The sequence below is a fragment of the Chaetodon trifascialis genome, chromosome 4 (assembly GCF_039877785.1).
Source record: "Chaetodon trifascialis isolate fChaTrf1 chromosome 4, fChaTrf1.hap1, whole genome shotgun sequence".
Lineage (NCBI taxonomy): Eukaryota > Metazoa > Chordata > Actinopteri > Chaetodontiformes > Chaetodontidae > Chaetodon > Chaetodon trifascialis.
The window spans coordinates 18,257,320-18,267,629 of NC_092059.1; the positions used below are offsets into that span (position 1 = coordinate 18,257,320).

The 10,310-nt window shown below is 42.4% G+C and overlaps 1 protein-coding gene across 4 annotated transcripts in view; it reads right to left on the reverse strand.

Moving 5' to 3' along the window:
• Window positions 1-6,106, reverse strand: part of dennd1b (DENN/MADD domain containing 1B) — a 103,925-nt gene extending 97,819 nt beyond the window's left edge. For all 4 annotated transcript variants that reach the window (XM_070960247.1, XM_070960246.1, XM_070960245.1 and 1 more), the window contains exons 1-2: window positions 5,793-6,106; window positions 5,160-5,224 (exon numbers count right to left, since the gene is read on the reverse strand). In XM_070960247.1, the coding sequence (XP_070816348.1) occupies window positions 5,160-5,224; window positions 5,793-5,809 (82 nt within the window). In that variant the 5' untranslated portion in view covers window positions 5,810-6,106. The remainder of the gene's footprint in view (window positions 1-5,159; window positions 5,225-5,792) is intronic.
• Between the last annotated feature and the right edge of the window lie 4,204 nt (window positions 6,107-10,310).

Below are 10,310 nucleotides of genomic sequence, written 5' to 3' on the forward strand. Positions count from 1 at the left end.
CAGTCTGTCTGAACAGCTACACAGAGAGAGCATGCAAAGCAAACCACACAGAGAAGAACCAGGGCAATGATTTTCACCCAAGACCGTAATCCTGTGATGCATCTGTGCTAACCAAGCTGCCCCCACTGAGGTGTTTTTTTTTTTCTTCTTAAAAAAAGAGTAAATCGTTCACCCTAATTGCAGCATGAATGTTGCTATAAAATTGATATGCTGATCTATTAAGTTTATTGCTTTGTTACTGGGAACAATCTGGCTGGAGGGAGCGGGCGAGGACAGGTAGCATCTGTCCCCACCTACTGCCTTGGCAGCGTTAGCGTCATCTGCTAGCTTTGGCAGCATCTTGGAAGCACATCAATATGGCTTTATGTAGCCAGGGCCGCTAGTAGCTAGCATGCCAGTCACGCTCTCAGGCAACACTCACTCACAGCCTGAGCATCCACAGAGCACTGAGCCAACAGAGCTAAGCGGAACTGAGCTCAGGCTGAACAGGGAGGCCAGGTCTCCATGGACCTGCATGAGGAAAAAGGCCCAGAGTCTGTCATCTATCCACACATCCACGGTTAGAAGTATGGGGCCAAGTCCAGATATGAACACTGCCACCATTATAGCTGTGAGCTTTATTTTCTTGTTGTATCCCTTCAGCAACACTTGTGTTGTGGAATGCTGATGCTCTTGTCAAATGGACGTTTCTGCTCCTACCGGCACTACTGAAGTCATGAAATGTTTGCCAAAAGACAAAAAAAAAAATCAAGCCCACTCATGGGATTAATAATTGGGAATGTGTCCAATGGGAACAAACTGAGAACACTGGCATAGTTAAGTCCTCTAAATGACATGGTTTTAGCAACATCGTGACAAATAGTACTCTGCTTGACCGCGGTAAAACGGAAACTTGATCTGCATGCCTGTCAATCAGACTCATACATCAAAAGCAGGAAAGCCATGTCATTCAGAGTAGCTGAACGGCCCCGTTGGCTGAACATCACAGTATAGACAACAGTGCTTAGTTAAGGTGCCCTGAAATGTATTCCTGTAAACAAACAAAACTTTTGTTTACATTCAGTGTTACTCACCAAAACACACAGTGTGTAACCTTGAGGTCTAACAAAAGCGCTGAATTCATTTCCTTCCTCCCTGAACATTTGCAATGCCGATTTTTTAAGTGTTTTAACTCCAGCCTTCTTTCCACCCATGCTGCAGCCTTCCTCTTGCTTGCCTTGGCTGGCACCCTGCAGCATATCTTGGCATGCTATCGCAGTCTGTTGATCAGTGGAATTGGGCGACACCATTGGTAGGACTGTATTTCACTTCATCCATGCGCACACATGCATGACATAAACAAAACGGGAACCCACTCATAGCTTCAGCTAGAGGTCTAAAACTCCACAGGGAACCTTTAATCAATTATCCACCATAATAATGATCAATCATAATTAATTAATCATTTGAGGCTTTTAAAATGGACAAAATGATACACCATTGACATGATACTGACTTTTGCAGCACAGCCATCTTAAGTATTTGAATAAACACAAGTAAAAAAAAAAACTGAACCAACAATTAAAAAAAGGGAAATGCTGTCACTCCCACTGCTTATTATTCAAACGAACAATTAAAGAAAGGTGCATATTGTTCTGGTTCTGATTTTCCAGAGCACCTAAAGGTCTAAGCCGTTCTTTAAATAAAAAAAAATCTGTGGTAGGTCGTGAGCAGCTTAGTGTATCTCAACTTGCAAACAAAACTTAAAAGGAGAATTAGCCAAGGAGCAGACAGCAACGGAGAACTGGTTCAATGAGAAGCCGCAGGTGCTCACTCCAGTTTGAGTCAAATCAAAATCCAACGAGTCATCAAGGTAAAAAAAACACCTTTCACTCTGTTGTCACAACAAGCCTGCATCACTGGTTCAGATAATGGTTCCTAATGGTGCACACGCCGCACTTCTCCAGTAATCCCAGCTGCCTGTACAGCTAGCATAGCTCCAGCCATTGAAACCACCTCCGCAGATGAAACCAAATTTGCACGTTGTCAGTTAAAATATTTTTGATTCAAAATCTTCACAGCGATTAATTACTTCTTGATTAATTATTAATGTTGGCATTGATGACTTCACTCAGCACTCAGGTGTGGACTTGCCACATAGAGAAATGTTAAGCCACGCACGGTTTCTATGCCAAAATGTCAAAAGTTTCTAATGAGTAAGAAGTCTATTCTGAGACCACCAGTTTAAAAAGGTTGTTAAAAAGCAGGTTTATTGCAGGTCTGTCTGTACACATGTGGGCGTCGTCTGCACACATAGTGCTAAGTGTGAAACCTATTTAACACAGGAAGTTCGGGGTTAGGTGTGCTGACCATCTATAAAGAGTTTTGCCATTTTCATCTGACTACAGTACAGGCCTCTCTGCAGTTTGATCATGACTTATATTTTAACAAAAAGGGAAATACCCTCAACAATATAAGCTTGTCATGTCATGCTATCGCACATGGATCTAGTTTCACACCTGCAGGACCAGGATGTGGTGAGGGTGGCAAAACAGCAGCGCAGCATCAGCACAACCCTGCACACAGCAAGCTTTCTAGTCACTCAATGAGGACACCCTGTCAGTCACTTCAAAGCACGGCACTGCGAGCTGGATTGCTGGTAGAGGGAGGACACACTGAGTGAAATGCAGCCAAAAATCAATCAAAAGAATTTAACTTGTATTCCCTAAAGTGTGAGGAGGCGATATGAGAAATATGAGCAAGCTTAAACCTTCCAGCACTTCTCCAAACGCTCAAATGTTCTGCAGCATGTTGCTATGACAATTTAATTATAGTCTATCATGGTTGCACTCTTGTTTGTTTGCCTCTGTGAGGTAGTGGGAAGATAATGTGTGAATGTGAAGTGGTGCTTTTTGGCCGAGTATCTAATGTTCGACTGTAGGAGAAACGGCTCTAGTCTGCGGTGAGTGACTGCGGAGGTTTCATAGCTGACCAAAGCTGTTCTGTTATGACTCATAGCTTTAACCCTTTCAGCTCATAATAAAAGCAAGCACCACACAATTAAGACAAATGCATACAGTACTATAAGGCAGGTCAAATTTTAGTTGTTAACGTGTGTATACATACAGCATATAATATTCGCACACCATCGATCCATTTGGGCCTGGTAAAATGCTAACAGTTCATTCATTTCAATTCATTCAGCTAAAGCCAAGTCAAAGAAAAGGAAATTGATCAGTGACTCATTCCTCATAAAGTTATCTGAAACTCCTTTAAAAAGCAATCTGCCACAACCATAAGTCCCTGCATGCAGCGATACACATCTACATCATAACAACATCCTCAACCGGGACATTCTTTTATCCAATCAGGATTCAGCACAGGGCAGAGAGCGCCTCCCCCCCAGTGACTGAGCAGAATGTGTATGTTCTACTTGACCTGCGGGGTGTGCAAACATTGCTCTGTAGCTGTGCTCCAGGGAGCAGGAGTCCGGATATGAGTCTGACCCTGGATCATACGTGGGGGAAGTCGGTTATTACAGCACAGGCCGGCGGTTTATGAGTTTGGTTTAAAATCCAATATCAGAATTACATCCAAGGACAACTTTCAGTCTCCTCTGGTCAGCTAAGCAGCTGCACAAGAGAACCGTCCACATAACACCTCTTTAACGTCAAAACTGAGTGGGCAAAATCAGACAGCTGGTGTAATGTGCAGTGAAAATGTTTTTACATGATATTTGACTTATGAGCGACACTGGATATTGATGTGAAATGTAGGTTACTGTATTTCCCATATTCATAAAGGTAGAATATGGTGTTGTTCTTCACTGGCCACAGAAATTTCCTGAGCCAGTCTGAACACTTTTTGTCCCGGCCACCACGGCTGGAATGTTTGACCACTGCAAACAGCAGAGCAGTTAATGCAGCTTGCTGACCCAAGCGTGATCCTTCTAAAACAATCTTTGTGGGGTCACGGGTGCAAGAGAAATGCCCACACTGGTTAGCTCATGGTCAGGCTTGATAACAGAATAGTGCAAAATCAGTCAAACAAATGAAGAACGCATAACACCAACAGATCTTAAAGCAGCTAACGTATCTGACAATTTTGCAGCTGAACTCAGTGCTGACCTTCTCTAGTCCTTGGGAGTGCACTCTACAGCACACATAATAACACCCGAGACATAATGATTGCTCTCATTTTGCAAGACTAAACTCAGTCATGCACTGCAGTTCTGTGACGCTTGCTGTCTTACTTAAAATACTGTGCAAGTGCATTTGGTAAACACTGCTGCCAGCGTTACACGGCATCTTGGCTGTGCAGCCTTACAATTACTGTAATTACACGACAAACAGTCCTTTCTACAAACACATGGCACAAAAACAGAGACAACTGGCAAATACACATAAGCCTCTTCATCAAGATGGATATTAGGATCATGGGTAACAATTATTTTCAATGTAAAATAGCCTGTCACTTAGTTTGGATTCTTTTAAATCAATCAATTAACTGTTTAGGCTCTAAAATGTAACAAATTTAAGAAAATGTCCAACGAAATTGTCCAGAGCACAAGGTGAGGTGAGCACAAAGTCAAAGATATAACATTTACATTGATATGAAACAGAGTAATGCAGGAAATTCTCCCTTTTAAGGCGCCTGAAACCAAAAAAACACTTGGAGAACTACAGAACGAGAACGTCTTGTCTGATAAATGACTCAAATGAATGATCATTTACTGAAATTGCTGATGATTCATTTTATGCCAGCCAACTAATCATTTCAGCACTGAAACACTGAATGAATATGCTCTATTTAAGGGTCTTACAAATAACAATTTTCACTAGCGATAAATCTGCCAAACACTTCCTCCATTTGTCACTTCTTGAAAAATGCCCATCACACTCTCCCTGAGCCGATGGGGACGTCCTCGAATATCTTTATTTGTGTGGACAAAAGTTCAAAAGCCAAAGAAATTTACCATGATGGAATCTGTTAATTTAAGGCATGCCCATCTTAAAAAATAACAAATTTTCTGTCAAAGTGCTAATTAATCGACTAACTGTTTCATCTCTACCTCTGTTATGATGGCTGCCACTAAGCGGTTCAGATACCTCTTTACTTTACTTAGCAGACTGCAGACTCGCATAACTGGCACACTGTTATGGCATAAAATCATCACCTACCTTCATTTTCAGATGTTGGACATGCCACCTGTAGAACCAGATCAAATGTTCTCTCTGGATGCTCCCTGAAAAGAACAACACACTGACTGATGAGGGGAAATAAGGGCCAGCTGTTGTTGCACGCGCTCATATGCAGTCAGCATGTATTCCATATTAGCGCGCATGAAAACTGTGCTGAACTCCTTTACCTTATAATATCATGTATAATCATACAGTGGATCATTATTCACATGAATCACATTGTTCACAGCCAGCTACATAAAGGTGTCAAACAGTGGTTTAGTGAGTGTGTGAGAAGTTTTCTCATCAGTATCTCGACAAAGTTGGGTCACAGGACACGACCGTGTAGCCTATTTAAAGCTGCCTGCTTGGCTAGCGGAGCTGCTAATTGGTGGCCAGCTAGTAGACAGAGCAACAGACTGACCCAAATGCTATGGAGCCAGCTGGCCTGGCTGCTAAACCCACTGCTGAAGATGACGCCAAACACTGCTCCGTGTTTCACAGTCAGCTCCGACTTAACGTGACGTGCCTCAACCACGCATTAGCCGTTAGCTCGACCGCTCTGTGCCGAGAAGCGGCACAGGCGGTGGTGTTGGTGCTGGTGGGGGTAAACATGAAACTCAGAGGTCTTACTTTATTCTGCTGTCCATGGTTTAGCTACAACATCGCGACAACTCGGTGCTGTCGGCGGCTGTGCTCGGCTCTGCTCTGCTGGCTGTCCGGGAATATGTGTGCACCTCGTCCTTCCTCACTCTCCGCCGTCACTTCTTCTCTCTTATCTAATACCGCTCGAAAGCTGCCGCGACCACATGCTCGGACGTGGGATGGTGTGGCAGTTTGTGGCGACCTTCTGTCCTTAATGTAGCACGAATCCCCAGTTCAGCACCACGGTGTTTATTTCCCACAACAAACGCCACTCCAGGAAGTGCCGCTGTCAAAGATTTGGTGACGTCAGCGCGTCGGATGAGCACCTTGCTGTTGCTGCTGCTGCCTGCGAGCGTCTTTCCTCCACTTTAGATGAGTAACAAGCATGATACGAGCAGCAGACCTGAGCCTTGTGATTCATGCTTCTGATGAAAAACGTGTTTCCCTGTGAGACTGCATTATTAGTTCAATAATTGTGGCAGCGCTAGCCTCCAGCAGCGGCTCCCAAAGTGGGGTCTCGGAGCCATCAGGGGTCTTTGTGAGGTCTTCCAAAATGAGAAGTAGTTTAAACCAGTATTAATAGATTTTTTTGGCCGCTTGCAGGCTGAATACATCATAGCACAACATATCATCACCTTATTAAGCTGTTATGATGAATGTGATGGTAAACAGTTGCCTATAGGCCCACACCCTAAAGATACAGAGAAACATCAACATTGATTTGGAGTCATGTTTCGGGTCACCTGACAAATGCAAGTTCAGTATTCACTCTCTTGTAAGCCTTGTGTTGATCTCTAACATCTGGCTCTTTAGCTGCTAAGTACTCCACAATGTTCACCAGCTATAGTCGCCAACTTTGTGTGTCTGCTGTTCGTTGTTGTGCAGCTTGTGTTCATCAGCTATCTGCTTCATCTGGGAACAAATCCTGATGACAGAGTTGAGAGTGAATCAAAACAGTAGTTTTAGGCCATGAAAACCATTAGTTAAAATAATAATAATAATAATAATCTGTAGACCTGCAGAGTGGGATGATAATTCCCACCTTTCACACAAAACATTGGCTGTTTATTTGATCCATTGTTAGTATACAAATACTGATTAGAGCTTTCGCTGGTACTTTCTCCCACAGGACTGAGTATGAGTGGAAATATAAAGCATATGTAACAATGTTATATGAAATTTAGCATAGCAATATGTAAGCCACTGCCCTGGGGCTCAAGACCCCCAGGGGCCCGAAAACCCAAATTTACTGTGAGGTTTTGGGAAAGCTTAATATTTTAGGGAATTTGCACTATTGAGATACAGTTAAGGTGGATCCTGTGTCATGTGTCAAAATATACTTTTCAGACCTTCATCATTTTAATATTTTATTGTGCAGTGTCATATTGGCAGCATTCTAAATAAAGGTGTGCTTAATGAAATTACCACACATAAGATGGTAGCATTATTCCAGCATGAAGGTCCTCTGGGTCTCAGCAAATAGGGAAGTGTTCACTTGGTGGTGACAGGCTACACTCATAATGTACATGTGAGGGCTCACTTCTGGAACTAAAGGTACGACCAGAGCGCTGTCGCCTCGCCCCTCACTGATTACCGCCACTGAAGTGCCTTTGAGCATTCCCCCAACTGCTTCAGTGCAGCCAACCAACCAGACTGTGGTGGACAGTAGAAGACTGGAATGATTATTTGACTTCATAATTATAGTGTGTCATGTGTAAATGCTACTTAGGGTAACCGCGTAAGATGACAGCAGTCCATGCATGAAATAGATGCTGAAATCGCAATACATAACTCTGTTACTTAGGCTTTCAAAGGATGAAAAACCATCTGTGTCACACACACAAATCAACTATAGAATGAGCCCACTGTATGTGACTAGAATCTGCTTCAGGACTCCACATTAGGCATATTGCTCATGAATCAGCTGAGTCAATGGCGCTCTTACAGAGAAAATCCACCCTAAAATCGAACAATATCTATAATTTTGTACTTGGGGTTTTATTTTTGGAATTTAAATGAGACAACTCATTGTTTCATGGATAAATGTCTGATTCACACCTTCATTAAGTTTAAACTTATTTAGGTGTAATATTTCAACCAGATATCAGCCCACAGAGTCAGTAGCAGATTCACTGCTGGTGGACCAGCTCCCTGAAGTGACACCTGATGACATAAACCATTAGTGCCATGAATCTCTTTATTTCCTTTTCAAGGGAAATATCTGTCATTTGATATATGTTGCCTTTCCTTGCCCAAATCACTGACATTAAGTACAATGTAAATTCTGTTTTAGGGTAGACAGTCCTTTTATTGTTTGCATGTTTAAGCAATATTTGTCCCATGGTAAATTGAAACCAATGGCTTAGATGTACTTCTCTCTCCTCTCCAGAGAGTCTGTCTGGATCAGAGCCAGATTTCTTCAGGCTGACTGGAAGGTAATTAAGTGGCAGCAGACTGGGGCATGCTGTTTCAGGCATCCGTATGAAATGATAATGGCAGGGCTGCTGCCTTAACATAAAAAAAAGCAATGTGACACACATGCACACAAAGGGACACACACATAAAGCTCTTATGAGTCTTGGGCACTGAGAAGCAGTGAGGTTTCACATTTCAGACAACTGTAAAAGCAAACAGTTCCAGATTATATTCATTTAAGAGAACCAAACAAAACAATGCAGTGTCCCATTGTCCAGACAACACATTTCAGAATGGCTTCAAACATTTCACTTATTTGAAGTGCACATGATTTACCTTGCTGAATTGAAATGTGGAGTTATTTCAAAATCTTGCATTGCTTAGGACTGCAATACATCTGCATTGTCTTACATTTTCAGGTTGTTTTGCAATATTTCATATTTTTCATAAAGTAAATGTGTTTTACACATGTAGCACTGTGTTTGCATACTAAGCATGTATATATTTTTTACCAGTAATCTGTAATTTGTCTGTGGGTCAATTGGCCCCACAATGTCAGTCAAAAGACACTTGTCAGGTTTCATTATCCAGAATCCTGTAGTACACATCATCAGAGGTGGCTTACAGCATTGGGTAACCTTGAAGGGACTCATTAACGTCCACTCATCAACCTTTCAGTGCTTTGTCCAAGTCATTATACTACTTAAGTATTATGGGAAGGTGTCTTTGTTTGCACTGTGGTGTCATTACAGCCAAGGAGAACAAAGCTGGACATTTATAGGGATGCTGTAATTTATCCACATCCATAATTCTAGAATTAAATCAATATTAAAAGTGTATACATCATTTTACATAAATACTGTAATTATCAAACCGGTCCAATGTTGCTTCTCAGACAAAAATAATGAACACATGAGTTCTTAAAAGTGCAGAGCTGTGACTGTTAACCCATTTATTTCATTATATATCAGTCACATAATAAAATGTGGCAATGCACTGGTAATGAATGTAGTTTAATATTTCTCACTCATTTGTGGTTTTATGATTTTTCTTATTATTATTATTAGTATTGCATCCTTCAGTGTGTAAAGTGTGGCTATCCTCACATCAGCAGGGGCCCGATGGGAGCCGCTGTGAAACGGCAGGGGCGCTGTGTGCGCCGGTGGATCAGTGTGACGAGGCGGTCACACGTCAGCGGTGTGACGAGCAAAGGAGGAAGTGCAGCACATATCTGTGCAGGAGAAACTACGAGGAGGAGACAAGGAGTAAACATGCGATGAAGGCTAACTTTGATGAGAACCAGCGACGCAATCACTGTGTTTGATTAAGAGTTGGGATGTTTCCAACAGTTAGAAAGTGGTGCAACTCTTTCCCCGTTTGTAAACTACACACATAGAGGAGCATGTTTCACCAAAATCGCCCGGGTAAAGCGTTTGTCAGCAGATTGATTCTTCTGCATGTTCAGCGTAATAAACGACTTGTAACAATGTCAATACCGAAGCCCTCGGAAGAAAGCTGGAGGCGACCGAGAAGCAGAGGCATGTCCCAGATCAATGCGGACGGAAGTGAAGCAGACCTCAGCGACGTGGTGACAGGCAGCATGGGGGGTGAGAAGGACCAGGCTGGAGGAAAGTTCACAGAGGAAGAGATGACCATCCACAGAGTCCACAGAGAGGCGTGTGAGGTAAGATGAACCACTTTAAACACCTGAAATCCAGTCATGTTCAGTCCGATTACTGCAATTACGCATGATTAATTACAAGCCGGCGTCCCCACATGCTGTTTGTTGGCTGTCGCTTTGTACTGAATTGCATAACTGCAGTGATGGAGAAGCTCCTCCTTTACAGGAGAAACACCACAATGAAACACACTGCACGTTCACATCTGTCATTCAAAATATAACAAAGTAAAAATAATGTCAGCCAAATGTAGGTGAGTTTGATAAGTAAAGCTACTAAAGCAGAACTCCGTCAGAGTGCTCATTATTATACACTGAAGATTTACTGTTATAATGCTGCATTTTAAGCATCTCAGCAACATTTGAATGTTGGAGCATGTTATATTTAAGTTGAGCTTGTTTGTCTTGTAATG